This window comes from Callospermophilus lateralis, chromosome X (assembly GCF_048772815.1).
Source record: "Callospermophilus lateralis isolate mCalLat2 chromosome X, mCalLat2.hap1, whole genome shotgun sequence".
Lineage (NCBI taxonomy): Eukaryota > Metazoa > Chordata > Mammalia > Rodentia > Sciuridae > Callospermophilus > Callospermophilus lateralis.
The window spans coordinates 48,592,596-48,609,439 of NC_135325.1; the positions used below are offsets into that span (position 1 = coordinate 48,592,596).

At 40.1% G+C, this 16,844-nt stretch overlaps 1 protein-coding gene across 1 annotated transcript in view; it reads right to left on the reverse strand.

Moving 5' to 3' along the window:
• Positions 1–16,844, reverse strand: part of Slc16a2 (solute carrier family 16 member 2) — a 109,193-nt gene that overhangs the window by 11,138 nt on the left and 81,211 nt on the right. Inside the window, exon 2 of the mRNA XM_077107029.1 lies at positions 3,443–3,587. Within this exon, the coding sequence (XP_076963144.1) occupies positions 3,443–3,587 (145 nt within the window). The remainder of the gene's footprint in view (positions 1–3,442; positions 3,588–16,844) is intronic.

Here is a 16,844-nt window from a genome sequence, read left to right on the forward strand (position 1 = left end):
TCACTATAGTACACTGATTTTAAAATTCTTTGGCTATATACTGAAAGTGTAATAGCTGGGTCAAATGGTGGTTCCATTCCTAGTTTTTTTGAGGAATCTCCATACTGCTTTCCAGAGTGGTTGCACCAAAGGAATTGGGCCTTCTGATCCCCATTTTGCAAGTGAGGAGGCAGATGCTCAGAGAGGTGATTTACCCAAGGAAATGTAACTGGGGATCAATTATGCTTGGACTTGAGTACAGGTCTTTGTGTATCTAGCATGAATTGCAGCACCCTAGCAAACATGGTTGTTCAAAACAAAGCCATAACCAGCCTATGCAAAGGCTATATAAGGGGCTACAGGGAGTTAAGTCAGTGCCTTAAAGCAGTTTTGCCCCTGATGCCCTACCCCATTTGCTCTTTCTGTAAGAACATTTCTGGATGGCTTCACAACCAGTGGAAAAATGGTTCTACTTGTGGCTAGAGCTCCAAGTCATCCTTCCTGTTATCTCAGTCAGAGCTCTGAGTTCCTCTGGATGACATGGAACTGGTCATGACTACTGCTCACCTAGACACCACTTTGGCTAGTGGCCAAAGCTTTATTCCAAGTAACAACAAAGGTCTGCAAGGAACCAAAATCCTTGAAGGCTGAAACTTCCATAGGATTCTTCAATGTCTTTCTCCACATTCAGGGACCTTAGTATTTTAGAGAATGGCTGATGATTTGAGAGACAGCCACTCCCCAACTCTTCCCAAGGTCCAGTGACCCTAGGTCCTGGATGATATCCATGGGGATAACAGGGTAATGAGTCCCTTTAATTTCCAGCGTCCTGCCTATCTTTCTGGACATGGTATTTATTAGTTCTCCCAGAGTAGAATGGCTGCTTGAAAGAAAGTGTAGCCTCAAAGAAGTTGTGGGCCTGGTCAAGTAAGACAGGTCCTGCCTTAAAACCTTAGGCCCTGCTGTGGCCATAAGCCTCTGTAACAGAAGGCAAAGTGTCAGAAGGGGAAAGGCCATGGGAAGGTCAGCTTGGCCGGTCATCTGCCCCCAGACAATATTGGCACAACCTAGTGAAGAGTTTTGTTTCCCTTTTGATGCCTCCATATATTTTGCAAGAGTTCTTATCTGGCCACTTTATTACCCAATACTCTTCTTGGCCAGGCAGTTCTTCCCTAGAGATAGACCCAGTCTTCATACTCAAGGACTCAGCCTATGCTGCAGAGAAGATGTGGTGTTAGCCCCCATGATTCCAAGATAGCTTTCATAACTGTTACTTTCTGTCTGCTTGTAATCACTGGATATGGGCAGGGGTTCTGGTTTCAAACAGGCTGTTTCTACCTGTTACACATAGCTAAGCCAATTGCTCTTCTGTCAGGTTCCTTGGGGCTTCCTCCATTAGATTCTAGGTACCCTATGGGATTGGTCTGGGATGGGACTTATCTTAGGGAGAGAAGCTAGACCTTCAGAGAGGGGCCTGTATGGGCAAAACATGAGATTTAGTTATGGTGCTATGTGGTGAATTTGTTTCTAGCTGGGCCACAGGACAGTAGGCTCCTGAGTTGGGCTTGCCAAAGCCTCATCAGCCCTGCCTGTACTCTACCCAGTTCCGTGTCATCCAGAGGAACTCAAAGCTCTGACTGAGACAACAGGAAGGATGACTTGGAACTCTAGCCACAAGTAGAACCATTTTTCCACTAGATGTGAAGCCATCCAGAAAGTTTCTTGGCTCTGGAAATGTTCTTACAGAAAGAGCAAATGGGGTAAGGGGTCAGGGGCTAGAGAACAGAACGCCTACTCCAGTGTGCCTAAAGAAGAATTCCAGAAGAAAATACCACATCTGAGCTCCTTCCCCTCCTGTGACTGAGCCCATGTGAATTGGAAAGGAAATGGGATCCATATGTTGCTAATTTGTTTACACTTTGCTCTCCGTGCCTCAAGCAACAGGCCTCTGCTATGCAGTACTGAGAATGGAGTTGCTAGCTCCTCCCCACAAGAAACCAGGCACCAGCTTGCTGGGGGCAAATGAGGCTGACCATCAGAGGGGTCTTGAAAAGGTTTGAAGCTGCTGTCCTGGGAGGGCTGACCAGGTTCCAGGCAGGGCATGGTTTTCCCTCCTCTGTCCCAATTTGATGGGATGGAGCCAAGAAATCACTGCAAGCCAAATCTGAGCTCTGCTGGAGGGCAGGCTGAGCAGCCAGAAATGCTGCTCACCCTCATGGAGCCCAGTTGAACACAATTATCATTCTCTACCGTGAGTGGAACCTTATGCCTTGAGAGCAAGTTTCTGACAAGTTAGCTCTGCCCCCATTGCAAACATGTCACTGTGGCCACTTCCTTGTCTCCAGCCCAGCATTTTCCTACATCAGCCCAGGAAGATTGGAAGGAGGAGGTGCCATAAGTTCTAAAGTGTCTGGAAGAAAGAAAATGGAGTTCTTTAGGAACCCCATATTCCTCCAACTATGATGTAGGGTCTTTATTCTCCCATCCCCTATACACATACTTCTGCAGGGCTGGTTAGAAAGCACAGATGAACTTAAAGCCTATTTCTTGATTAATACTACCTAGTTCTGCCAGTGGGGAGCAGTAGGACTAGGGTTCAAATTTACCTTTGATCAACATTAGTATGTTAGCCTATACCCAGCTGGGTTGCTGGGTTCTGGGTCTGTAACTCAATGAGGGATGCTGTTAAACATCTTTTTTTTAATCTTTGTTTTTTAGTTGTAGTTGTACACAATACCTTTATTTGTTTTTATGTGGTGCTGAGGATTGAACCCAGGACCTTGAGCTTGCTAGGTGAGCACACTACTACTGAGCCACAACGCCAGCCCTGTTAAACATCTTTATCATGTCAAAGACATAAATCTTTATCTGCCCCAAATCATCTATCCATTGGCAGCCGGAGATATCTGGGAAACGGCCAGACATGTTAAATGGCTTTGGGCTCAGCTGACTGCTTTTTCAGGATTGGATCCCTTCAAGAATTCTCGAATACCAGAGGCTTACTCAAGAGTTCACTCCTGGGAAGAAAGGCAAGCTCATGACATGTGTGGTACATTGAAAGGAAATAGAGTAGTAGAGCTTGGAGAATCCTGGAAAGATCATTTGGTTTAATTCTCCCATGTTATGGATAGACAAATTGAGGCACAGACAGGGGAATGATACCCATCAGTTTTCCATAAGCCATTTAGTGGCAAAAACTGGGCTTGGACCCAGGTCTATGAACTATCAGGCTTAGGCTCCTCCCAACTCTTTGGAACTCTTGGGTCCTCTTTGGGGATATTCCCTTCAAATGTGTCCTTCAGACCCTATCTAGATGAATCCATTGGTTTATGAATCCTGGGAGCAGGGTCTTTGAGAGTCCCACATGGCCAGGGCCATAGAGGATCCTACAATGAGAAGAGTGTCTCTAGCTGAAGTCCAAAAAGAAGCCAGTGGAGAAACAGCCAGCAACTCCTAGCCTTACCTGGTGAAGGAGCTGGTATGGAGGCCAATGAAAGCAACAGCAGCGCCCGCAGTTGCTGTGATTCGGCAGCCCAGTCGGTCAGTGAATATACTCACAATGGGAGAACAGAAGAAGATCATACCCATCGCAAGGGCTCCTACCCATGCTGCAGAGAAAAGAAGCACAAAGACACTGTAGCTTAATGTGGTACCTGGTTATGCTGCTGGTATCTCAGTTCTTCTTCTGTGGATGTTCAAGGGGGTCATTGCATTGGTCTGCATTGTCAGCCTGCTGGTCCCTGCTGGTCAGAAAGGTATGCAAGCAGATGCTAGATATTATGAAACAGGGGATCCCATTGCTGGGGTCACATTTGGACTTGCCAACATTTTAGGCCTTTCTGGGGGACACTAAGCCAGATCTGTAGCACTGGGCTGCCTGGATTCAAGGGCAAGGAGCATGGGGGTTAGCTTTTAGGAGCTATAGTCAGGTTTGTCTTAGTCATTGGGACGACTCTGTGAAGATGCTAAGACTAAGGAGCAGAGAAGGCCAAGACAAAAATCTTCTGGAATTGTACTAGGGTATAAAGAAAATTCAAGGGCTACCTAAAGATTTCTAAGGACACTGTGCAAGAGGGCTATGTAACCTCATCCTAAAATCCTGCATCAGAACCAATGTTTGGCAAATCTCTGATTCCAACTCAAACAGTAAGTCCTGTATTTATTTTATTTTGGTACTGCAGATTAAACTCAGGGACACTCTATCACTGAGATATACCCTTATCCCTTTTTATTTTAATGCAGGGTCTTACAAGGTTACTGAGGCTGGCCTCAAACTTGTGATCCTCTTGCCTCAATCTCCCAAATCTTTGGGATTACAGGCATGTACCACCATGCCCAGTGAGAGTATCCTGTTTTTAAAAGCTAAGTATCAGCTGGGTGTGGGAGCCAGGAGGATAGCAGGTTCGAAGCCAGCCTCAACAACTTAGCAAGGCTGTAAGATACCTAGAGAGATCTGTCATGAAATTAAAAATAAAAAAAGGGCTGGGGATAATAATAATTACTATTATTAGTATAATAATAATAAAATAAAATCTAAGTATCTATAACAATCCTGACCAGGGAGAAAGAAATTTGCCATTTTACTTAGATTCTTCCAGACCATTTCCCCTTGCTCAGCCCTCAGAAGGAAAACCTAAATTTTCTTTTTTCATTTGTTTGTTTGAAGGCTGTTATCAAATTTCATCTTGAGCCTCTCGTTTCCAGGATAAATAATCGTAGTTCCTTAACTTTTCTTCTTAGCTTTAATTTCCAACTCTGTATTTTCAGAATTCTCTTCTGAACAGGTTCCAAGTCTTCATCATCATCATCATCAAAAAGTATTCATTGAGTGTCAGCTAAGTAGGGCTCTGGATCAGCTTCTGGCTCTCTTCAACCGTAGAGCCCCAGGTAGGCCAGAGGAGCACAACTGGAGTGAAGTTAGTGCTAGTCTACAACTTGTGTCCCATACCTTAGTGCCAAGTAGGATGCTCAAATCCCCACCAGGAATCTTCACTTCTGGGCCCTGTCCTGAGCCCGTGATGCCTGACTCGCAAAACACTGGCTGGGGGCATCAGGAAATCTGAACTTTCATTACAATTTTACCTCTTATCAGCTGTGGAACCTTGAGATGGTACATAGCACTTCTCTAATTAATTTTTTCATCTGTGAAATAGGGATTAAAATTCCTATTGTGCCTTCCTCAAAGTTTTTAAAAAATATTATAAATATATATATATATATATATATATATATATATATATATATATATATATATATATATATAGAGAGAGAGAGAGAGAGAGAGAGAGAGAGTGTGTTTTGGAAATATTAACAGTTACATCATATACCAAAAAAACAACGTAAAATGGATCATTGACTTAAATGTAAAAAACTATAAAATTTCTAGAGGAAAGTATAGGAGAAAAAATCCTTCTGACTTTTGGTAAGGCAAAGATTTCCAGATATTCATAAAAAAGTATGAGCCAGGGGCTGGGATGTGGCTCAGCAGTAGAGCACTCGCCTAGCACGGGCAAGGCCCTGGGTTAGATCCTCAGCACCACATAAAAATAAATAAGTAAAATAAAGGTATTGTGTCCAACTATAACCAAAATATAAATATTTTTTAAAAGTAAAAGTATGATCTATAAGAGAAAATTTTGACACATTAGACTTTATAAAAATTTAAAACTTCTATTCTTTGAAAAAATAGTTACAAAAGTGAAAGGCAGGCCATAGACTGGGGGAAACATTTACAATGCACATATCTGGCAAAAGACTGGTATCACATATCTGGCAAAAGACTGGTATCACATATCTGGCAAAAGACTGGTATTCACAAGTGTGAATTGACTCTCACAATTCAAAAAGAAAAAAAGCAAGCAATCTGATATAAAATATGGGCAAAAGACTTGAAAAGACATCGTACACACAATATGAATAGCAATTAAACACATGAAAAGATGCTCAACATGATTAATCATTTAAGTAATGCATATTAAAACCACAGTGGGATACCCCCTACATACCCACTAAAAAGGCTTTTAAAATGATAATACTTAGTATTGGGGAGGATGTGGAGGAAATGGAAATCTTATACACTGCTGGGAGAAATGAAAAATAGTAGACTTTTTTGAAAAGTCTGGCAGCATCTTGTGAGGTTAATCATATATTTACCACATCATATACCACTCCTGGGTATTTAATCAAGATGAACAAAAACTTATGTTCATTCAAAAACCTGTACCTAGACAGTTATAGCAGCTTTTTGCATAATTGCTCAAACCTGGCAACAACCTGAATATACCTCAACTGATGAATAAATAGACAAATGGGTATTACATTAATGCAGCAGAATAAAATTCAGCAACAAACCAGAATGAACTATCGATACTTGTACAATTCTCAAAGGCCTTATACTTGGTGAAAGAAGTCAAACTCAAGTGACTCATAAGAAATTCTGGATAAGGCAAAACTATGGGACAAAAACACCCGCCAAATTGGTTGGTATCAGGGGAGGGGATGGTGTGAGAGGGTTGAATATGGAACGAGGCATGAGAGAATTTGGGGGATAATGGAAGTGTTATATATCTTGATTGTGGTAGTGGTACTCTTTGGGGGATATAGCTTAGTGGTAGACCAAGTGCTTAGCATGCAGGAAGCCTGGGCTCTAATCCCCAGCACCAAAAATAAAACTGGAAAACCAAGTATATAAAAAGCATAAATATTATCATACTTAAATTATATCTCTAAATTTGATGTTATTAAAAAGTGAGGGCAGGGGCTAGGAGTGTAGCTCAGTGGCACAGCATGTGTTTAACATGTGTGAGGCCTGCAGTTTAATCTCTGGCACCAGAAAGTGGGCAGGGGAAGGTACAAAAACAGGGAGTACCAGTTAGAGATCTCATTTATGGGGCTGGGATTGTGGGTCAGCGGTAGAGCGCTCGCCTAGTGTGTGTGAGGCCCTGGGTTCGATCCTCAGCACCACATAAAAATGAATAAATAAAGGTATTGTGTCCAACTACAACTAAAAAATAAATATTAAAAAAATCTCATTTATGGTATATATACTTTTGTTCTGGCCAGATTTAAAAAAAAAATAGCTTAGATGCATTGTTGAAGAGGAAAACATAGCTGAATTTAGTAAATAATTTTACTGACATTCTATAGCCAGAACTCACTATTGATTGACCCTTCTGAGTATATACAAGATAATGAAAACTGATGATTCAGCTTGTAAGGTACTTTTTGTACAGTCTAAGAAAGTGTAAATTGAATTTGATGTAGCTTTTAAAAATTAATCTGCTTTTTTGTTTGTTAATTTTTTTTGGTATTGGGGATTTAACCCAGGAGTGCTTTAGCACTGAACTACATCCCCAGCCCTTTTTGTTCTTTGAGACGGGGTCTTGCTAAGTTGCTTAGGTCCTCACTAAATTGCTAAGGCTGACTTAGAACTTGCAATCCTCCTGCCTTGTCCTTCTGAGTTACTGGGATTACTGGTGTGCACCACCACACCTTATTTGGGGGAGGGCATTACTGGGGATTAAACTCAGGGGCACTTGACCACTGAGCCAATTCTCAGCCCTATTTTGTATTTTATTTAGAGACAGAGTCTCACTGAGTTGCTTAGTGCCTAGTTTTTGCTGAGGCTGGCTTTGAACTCACGATCCTTCTGCCTCAGCCTCATGAGCCTCTGGAATTACAGGCACACACCACCATGCCCAGGTATCTGCTTAATTTTGGAAAATATTTTTATTTTGAAATAATTTATTGATTCACAGAAAACAGTTGAAGTAGCTCAAAGGGGTTTAATGAACCCTTCACCCAGTTTCCCCTTATGTAACTATAGTACAATATAATAGGAAATTGATGGTGGTATAATGTGTGTGTATAGTTCTGTATCATTTTATCATGCGTAGATTCCTATAACCATCATCACAATCAAGGTACACAAGAATTCCAAAACTACTAAGGTCTCCTTTGTGCCATCCATTTGCAGTCACACCTAGCCCATTCTCCCACCATCCCTAACTCCTAGAAATTATCACTGATTTGTTTTCCATATCTATTATATTCTTATTTCAAGAAAGTTATATAAATGGAGTCGTATAGTATATAACCTTTGACATTGGCTTAACCTTTGATGTTGACATTTTGACACCCAACATAATCCTTTGGAAATACATATTTGAAGTGGGTTTCTTGGAGACAACATATAGTTGAAGCATGGCTTTCCCCCCACCCATGTACTCTGCCAAACTCTGTCTTTTAATTGATGTATTTAGAGCTTTTACATTTGATATAATCACATATATGTTAGGGCCATTTTATTTTTGTTTCTTATGAACTCTAGTTTCTTTTGCCTGAATGCAGTTTACTTAAACAGTTTTTAGAATTCTGTTTTAACTGATAGTGCCTGAATGCATCCCTTTGTATGATTTTTTAAGAGGCTACTAAAAATTCAAAGAATTCACATATGTATATAATATCCCAGTCATCTTGAATATTTCCTCTATATAGATTGATAACTACATCAGTTATAGTTATAATTTTTCCTTAACTGTTAAACATAATTTAGAAAATACAAAAACAGAAGGAAATCCCATTATATTTACCCATTATTTTACCCTTTTCACTGTTATTTCTCCCTGTTTTGATTTGAAAGTGAGGTGTTCCCCAAAAAGTTCACATGTGAGACAATGCAAGAAGGTTCCGAGGAGAAATTATTGGGTTATGAGAGTCTTAACCCAATCAGTGATTTAATGCCCTGATAGGGATTAACTGAGTGGTCACTGAAGTGGTAGGGTGTAGCTGGAGGAGGTGAATTGGGGCGTGGCTTTGGGGTATATTTGTATCTGGCTAGTGGAGTCTCTCTCTCTGCTTTCTGATCATCATGTGAGCCACTTCCCTTTGCCACACTCTCCCACCATGATGTTCTGCCTCACCTCGGGCCCTGAGGAATGGAACCAGCCTTCTATGGATTAAGACTCTGAAACTGTGGCCCTCAAATAAACTTTTCCTCCACTACACTACAGTTGTTTTGGTGGAGTCTTTTAGTTACAGCACCAAAAAAAAAAAAAAAAAAAAAAAAAAAAAAAAATCTGACTAAGACACTCCCTGATATTTCCTATCCCTTCTTTTATTATTTCTTTTCTAGTTAGAAAAACTCCTTTAGCCATTCTTTTTATTTCTACTTTTTATTGGTACATTATAATTATACATAATAGTGGGATTTGTTGGCTTTACCCTTTCTTTTAGGGTAGGTCTATAAATAACAAATTCTCTTAGTTTTCCTTCATGTGAGAATGTTTTGGTTTTCCTATTCATTCCTGAAGGATATTTTCACTGATTATACAATTCTAGGTTTTTCTTTCAGCATTTAGAATATCATGCCACTTCTTCCTTTTGCCTTCCATGATTTCTAATTACAAATCTATTGTCTTAGAATCGTTTCCCCCTTAGAATTAATGTGTCATTTCTCTTTCACTGTTTTCAAGATTATTTTTTGTGTATGTATGTTTATGTGTGTATTTAGTTTTCAGAAGTTTAACTATGATGTGTCTTGGCATAGATCTCTTGTAGTTCAATTGTCTTTGGGGTCTACTCAGCATCTTGAAACTAGACACTTATATCTTTTTCCATATTTGGGAAGTTTTCAGCACTATTTTATTTAGTACTTTCTCAGCCCCATCTTTTTTTCTCCTCTCCTTCTGGGAATCCTCCTATGGCAGAAATGTGAGACCCTTTGTTATATCATCACAGGTCCCCAAAGCTGTGTTCACATTTTTCCCCAATCTATTTTCTCTAAGTTTTTCAGATTTTATCATTCCTATTGTTCTGTTTTTTTAGTTCACTGATTCTTTCCTTTGTCTTCTCTAGTCTGCTGTGGAATCTACCCCATAAGGCTTATTTAATTTTGGTTAGTATTTTTTTCAGTAGTGAGGATTGAACTCAGGGCTTTGCATATTCTAGGCAAGCACTTTAACACTGAGCCACATCCCCAGCCCTTTGTATTTTTTTATTTGAGACAGGGTATCAGTAAGTTGCCCAGGGTGGTCTCAAACTTGTGATCCTCCTGCCTCAGCCTTTGGAGAAAGTTGAGATTACAGGTGTGGGTCACCATGCCTGGCTTATTATATTTTTCAGTTCTAAAAATTTCCATTTGTCTTGTCTTTATGACTTTTATTTACTTGCTGAGACTTTGTGGCTTTTTTTTTCCATTTATTTCAAGTATGATTTTAATGGCTTGTTATAGCATTTTTTTATGATAACTGCTTTAAAATCCTTGCCAAGTCTAATTTCTGTGTCATCTTGGCCTTGATGGTCTTTTTAAATTGAAGTCAAGATTTTCCTGGTCCTTGGTGTGACAAGGGATTTTCTATTGTATCCTGGGCATTTTGTTGTGAGACTCCAGAGCTTATTAAAATCTTGTGCTTTAGCAGGCCTCCTCTGACAACATGCCAGCCAGGCAGCACCAGGCAGCACTGCCAAATGAGGGTGGAAGTCCATGTTCCCGGCTCGGCCTCCATTGAAACACTGGGGAGGAAGGTTGCCTTGATATTGCTGAGTAGGCGCAGCAGTTGGTCAAGATCCCCACTAGGCTTCTTCTGATAGAAAGGAGTAGGGGTCCCTTGTTACTGTTTCCCATGTGGTATCAACTGACACTATACTAGGGGATAGTGAAAGTCCCAATGTCCTACTTGGCCTTCACTGACACCACTTTGGCACTTTTCCAGGAACAGGAGGGGTGGTCAGAGGTTACAGTCTGGCAAGGGTAAAAGTCCAGGTTCCCTACAAGGTCTCCACTGACGCTGTGGGGGAGGGGTAGGCCTTGTTACCACTGAGAGGGGAAGAAACTTCTGAATCCCTACTTACTTTTCTCTGACACCACTTCAGCATGGGAGGTTGGCATGTTGGGGCACCTTCTGAAGCTGGGTGAATGTAGAAATCTAAGATCTCTCCTAGGCCTTTGCTGACAAAGTGTGAGTGGGATGCATTTTTTCCTCCATGGTGTTTGCCTGGAGTAGAGAGGTTGTTGTCTAAAGGTTTTCTGTCTTGCTAGGCTGCCCCTTTCCTGGTCCTTTAGCTAAAGAATCAATTTTTTTTCTGCTTCCACTAGCATTTCTGGTCCATCAGTTTTAGATGTATTTCATGCAAGGAATAGGAAAAAGTGCCTTGATATTTTTTAAAAAAATTTTTTAGTTGTAGATGGATATGATACCTTTATTTATTTATTTTTATGTGGTGCTGATGATCGAACCCTCATGCATGCAAGGCAAGTGCTCTCTCACTGAGCCACAATGCCAGCTCTTGATACAGTTATTAATGCTAAACATATATATATTTTAAATTAAGTCACCCATGTATAATATTCATTTATTGAACAGTTATTTAACATTATCTTTGGCCCAGACACATGGCTACCCCACTTGCATTGAGGATGCTAAATAAGTAACATACAGATATGGTCTTTGACTTCAAGGATCTGACAGTGGGGTAGGGAACATGTTTTTTTTTTTTAATAATAGGGCAATACAATTTATAAAATCTTGTGATTCATGACCAGAATTAAATTGTCTAAGGATTTTTAAAGAAATCAAACACTCCAAGTGAAGGAAAATTTACTATATTAAGGGAAAGAAAAGTAGCCTAATAGATTAATGAATGAAGAACAACATAGTATAAGACTTAAAGGATAGTGGGATAGGTTATCAGAGGAAATTTAGTAAGAGAAAAATAACCAAGCAATGGACAATTTGAAAAAAAGAACCAACAGCTGGGCACAGTAGCGCATGTCTGTAATTCTAGTGGTTTGGGAGGCTGAAGTTGGAAGATCGCGAGTTCAAAGCCAGCATCAGCAAAAGTGAGGTGCTGAGCAACTCGGTGAGACCCTGTCTCTAAATAAAATACAAAATAGAGCTGGAGATGTGGCTCAGTAGTTGAGGGCCCCTGAGTTCAATCCCAGGTACCCCTACCCCAAAAAGAATAGAACCAACAGTCATATAATAATGATATGGTCTTTGACTTCAAGGATCTGACAGTGGGGTAGGGAACATGTCGTTAATAAATGAGCATTATTACTTGCCTTTGCCCTTTTTCCACTTGGTTTCTGTTTTTTGGAAAATGCAAGGAGTAGTCAAAGTTTTTGACAACTCTGACAGTTTTCAATCTGGACTCAAAGTCCAGATTCTATTTGTTTCTTATTATTACCCTTGCTGTCACATGGGGAGGACAAAGAGATTTTGATGAAATAGCTGAGATTATGGGAGAGTTGGGAAGAGTGAAAAGTAGATTTCAACAAAAGAATACCATATTTCTAAACAAACTTGGAAAAATCAGATGGGACTCCATAATTTCCCATCATGCAGAGGGCATTATTTTCAATTCATAGCTGTACCAAGTGCTAAGGAAGTGCTTAATTTCTGACAAATTTTCTTTGCAACAAAGCCCTGGTCTCTGAGGTTCAACTATATATATAAACCCACTGATATGGTTTAGATATAAGGTGTCCTCCCCAAAAGCTCATGTGTTAGGCAATGCAGGAATGTTCAGAGGCTAAATGATTAGATTATGAGAGCTATAACCTAATTAGTGGATTAGTGGATTAATCCATTTGATGGATTAATAATTTGGATTACTGGGCAGTAACTATAGGCAGATAGGGCATGGCTGAAGGAAGTAGTTCACTGGGGTCATGTCCTTGTGGATTATATATTTTGTTCCTGACTTTCTGTGTTTCTCTCTCTTCTCCTCCTCCTCCTCCTCCTCCTCTCTTTTCTCTCTTTCCCTCCCTCCATCCTTCTCTCCCTCTGTCCCATGCTCTCTCTCTCCTTTCTCTCTCCCTCTCTCCCTCTCTGTCCCTGACTGCCATGAACCCAGCAGCTTTCCTCCTCCACACCCTTCTACTATGATGTTCTGTTACACCTTGGGTCCCAAGCAATGGAACAATGGAAGAGGCTGATCATGCACTGAAATCTCTGAAGCCATAAGCCAAAATAAACTTCTCCTTCTCTAAGTTGTTCTTGTCAGGTATTTTGTTCACAATGATGAAAAACTGACTAACACACCCACCATCCACTCCTTTCATCTAGTAGTCCCCAGAAAATTTTTTCAACCTCAACCACTACCTCCAGGTGAATGACAGTTCACCCCAAAAGGCCTGTATTTGAAATGAACACAATGGCTGTATTCAGCAGGCAAGCCCTTCCTTTCCTCCTCTAAGCACCCATAGCTGTGGGGTTTCTGTTGGGCCTGGGCAGCACAAGGTCAGAACCCTGGCTTTTTTAGCTCTATCCTGGACCTGTTGGCCTTCCAGATTCCTCATCCTCAACATTTTTTTCACTCAAGTGCCCAATTAGTGCCCTGGATCCTTACCCAGGCACTCAGGCAAATGTCTTTGAAGTATAGGGAGACCGCTCAGAAAAGAACTCAAATGTGGGACCAGATTCCTTATTTCTTGTTTGCCAAAAACCAAGCACTCCAAGCTCTCCCCCTGAGTTAAAAGAGGGAAAGAGGGTACTCCAAGAGCCAAACTCTCCAAATAAATTACAGGCTTTCACAAATTCCTGTTATTGTGAGAAACTAACAAAAGTTTAAATGAGGGAATGATGGAGCATAGCCAATGAAAGGCCAAAACTGGTTAAGGGATAGATGGGTGAGAGAGGTAAGGAGGGGTGACATGAGGGCAGAGGTGGCTCTATTCAAGAGCCCCCTGCTGCTTCCTGACAAGGTGCATAGTATAATGAAAGCATAGCAAATAGGATTAAGAGATCTCATTCGAAGCTTAGCTATACAGCTGCTATGCGCAGTGCTAAGTGGAGAGAATAGCACCATGAATTGGAGTTTGTGTTGCCAGAAGTATCCCTCTCCTTCTGTCTCATCTCCATATGCTTTCAGAGTTCTCAGAACCTGGTGGAGAGTCTAAATCTAGTGGGAATAAGTGACGGTGGCTGGAATGGTATAGGCAGGGTAAGGGGAGAGTGTGGAGTAGGTGGCAGGCAGGTCAGGACTGTGGTGACTATGCTAGCACATCTGGTCAGGTAATCATCACTCATTAACTAGATGACTGGAAGCATCAGTGGAACACATTTAAAAGGAGGCGGGTGGGTGGTCATTGTGGCATGTACTATCATTCAAATACTTGGGAGGGAGAATTGCTTGAGACGAGGAGATTGAGATCAGCCTGGGTCACACAACAATATCCAGTCAATCAATCAATCAATCAATCAATTGATCTTCTGCTCCCCTCCTCTCCTCTCCTCTCCTCTCCCCTCCCTTCTCCTCCTTCCTTTTCTCCTCCTTCCCTTCTTCCTTCTTCTCTCTCCTTTTTCAGTGCTCAGAATCAAACCCAGGGCCTTCCACATATTAAGAAAGTATTCTACCACTGAGCAACCCCTCCAGCCCCCTTTTCCATTTTCTGACATACATTATGTTGAAGAGCTCTTTCTTCCAGCTCCCAGTTCTCTAAACCCATTAGCTTTGTTAGCAACTCATGATCCATCCATTGTGTCTGGGACTCTGCTCCAGATTTGTAGTACGCCTTTATTTAAAAAGTCAAAAACTACTTTCATATTTGCCCTGGCATTTGATCTTCCCTGTGTTCTTTTTTTCAATATTAAAATGCAGTGAGGGTTTTTTATGGTATGACCCGGCAATATTGGAAAACATTCTTTTCCAAGCATTCGACACCTAAACAAACCCTGTTTTTATTCTTCCATGCCTTGTCCCAATACATGGATTATCTACTTTTCAGTTTCAAAACTTTTGAAACCAAATAATCATTGAAAATATGTTAATGTTTCACCCCTTATTCGGTCATTTGGCCTCCTTTCCCTTGCTATTATTGTTTATTTACTTCCTTTTTCAGAGTACAAAAATCTAGAGGCCTAGTTCCTCATTTTACAGATAGACTGAGGCCCACAGAGACCCATCTCAAGGAGTGACCATGCCAAATTTGAGATAGCAGGCTAACTACTGTCCCAGTCCTTCAGGTATAACTTGGCTTTACCTAATGGCCTATGGCTTACTGATTTGGCACCCACTGTTTTTCAAACAATGGTCAGTTATCTACTCTAGTTACTAAGGCAGATTATAGGTGGTTATATGACCAAAACATACCAGAGTTGGAACAAACTATGAAATGAAAGAGTTTCCTCCACTTTCCTCTGGGAAGGCAGGACAAATGTGTACAGACTCAGACTGTCAGACTCAGATTGTCACTTAATAGAGGATATGGGAAACTGAAAGGAGATAGACGGATAAGATATAAAGAGACAGAGGAGAGATACACATCTAAACTGGAAAGAATCTTACTAGAATTGCAGAATGTCCAAGATGAAAGGGCCCTTAAGAATCATAGAGGGGACAACCAAAATGGCTTCATGGGTGTATTACAAACATTTAAGGGTGAAATGATACCAATTCTACACAAATTCTTCCCCCCCCCCCATAGAAGGAAACACTTTCCAGCTTATTCTAGAAGCCTAACCAGATAAAGTTATCACAACAAAAGTACAGAAAATGTCCCTTATAAGTGCATTTAAAAAAACACCTTAATAGCATTTTAGCAAATTGAATTCAATAATATATAAAAAGGACAAAACATCATGACTGAGTAGGATTTATCCAAGAAATGTAAAAAATCAATCAATGCAATATGCAATTATAACAGACTAAAAATAAAAAATATAATCATGTCAATATATGGATAAAAAGCATCTTACAAAATTCAATAACCATTCAAGATTTTTAAAGATTTTCAGCAAACTAGAAGTAGAAGGGGACTTTCTCATCCTGATTAAAGGCAACTATAGAAAAGCCTATAGCTAACATCATAATAATGAAAGGTTGGTTCTAAGATAAAGAATAAAGAAAAGATGTCTGCTCTCACTGGTTTTATTTAACATTCTGCCAGAGGTTCTTACTATTGCACTAAGAAAACAAGAAGAAATAAAAGACAGACAAATTGGAAATGAAGAAGTAAAGCTGTTTCCCAGGCTGGGGTTTTAGCTCAGCGGTAAAGTGCTTACCTAATATGTGCGAGGCCCTGGGTTCAATTCTGGGCATCACATAAAAATAAATAAATAAATAAAGGTATGTGTCCAACTACACCTAAAAAATAAATATTAAAAAACTGTTTCCATGATTATCAACCTAGAAAATTCAAAAGACTCTACCAAAAAAGCTACTAGAACTAACACATGAGTTAAGCAAGACCTCAGGATACATGCTGGGTGCAATGGTCTGTAATCCCAGTGGCTCAGGAGGCTGAGGCAGGAGAATTGCAAGTTCAAGGCCAGCCTGGACAATTTAGCAAGACACTCAGCAACTTAGTGTGACTCTGTCTCAAAATAAAAAAATAAAAAGGGCTGGGGATGTAGCTCAGTGGTACAATCTCCTAGGTTCAATCTCCAGTACCAAAAAAAAAAAAAAGAAGAAGAAGAAGAAGAAAGAAAAAGATCCCATGATACATCAACATGCAAAAATCAATTGTATTTTTATATATCAGCAATTCATAGCAAAAAAATTAAAATGAAAATAACATTTGCAACATCACAAAAATTTGAAAGACTTATGAATAAACTTGATAAAATTGTGTAAGCCTTCTATCCTGAAAATTATAAAATGGTTCTTAGAAAATTAAAGAAGACTTACATGAATGGAGGGAAACACTTTGTTCATGAGTTAGAAGACATGATATTGTTAAGATGTCAATTCACCCCTAAATTGTCCTTGGATACAATGTAATCCTAATAAAGATTCCAGGAAAGTTGTGGGGATTTTTAGAATTTGGGACATTTATTTTCAAGTCAATGTGAACATAAAGGACTTAGAGTTGAGAAAATAATTTTGATAAACAAATTTGGGAGACTTACATGACCTGATTTTAA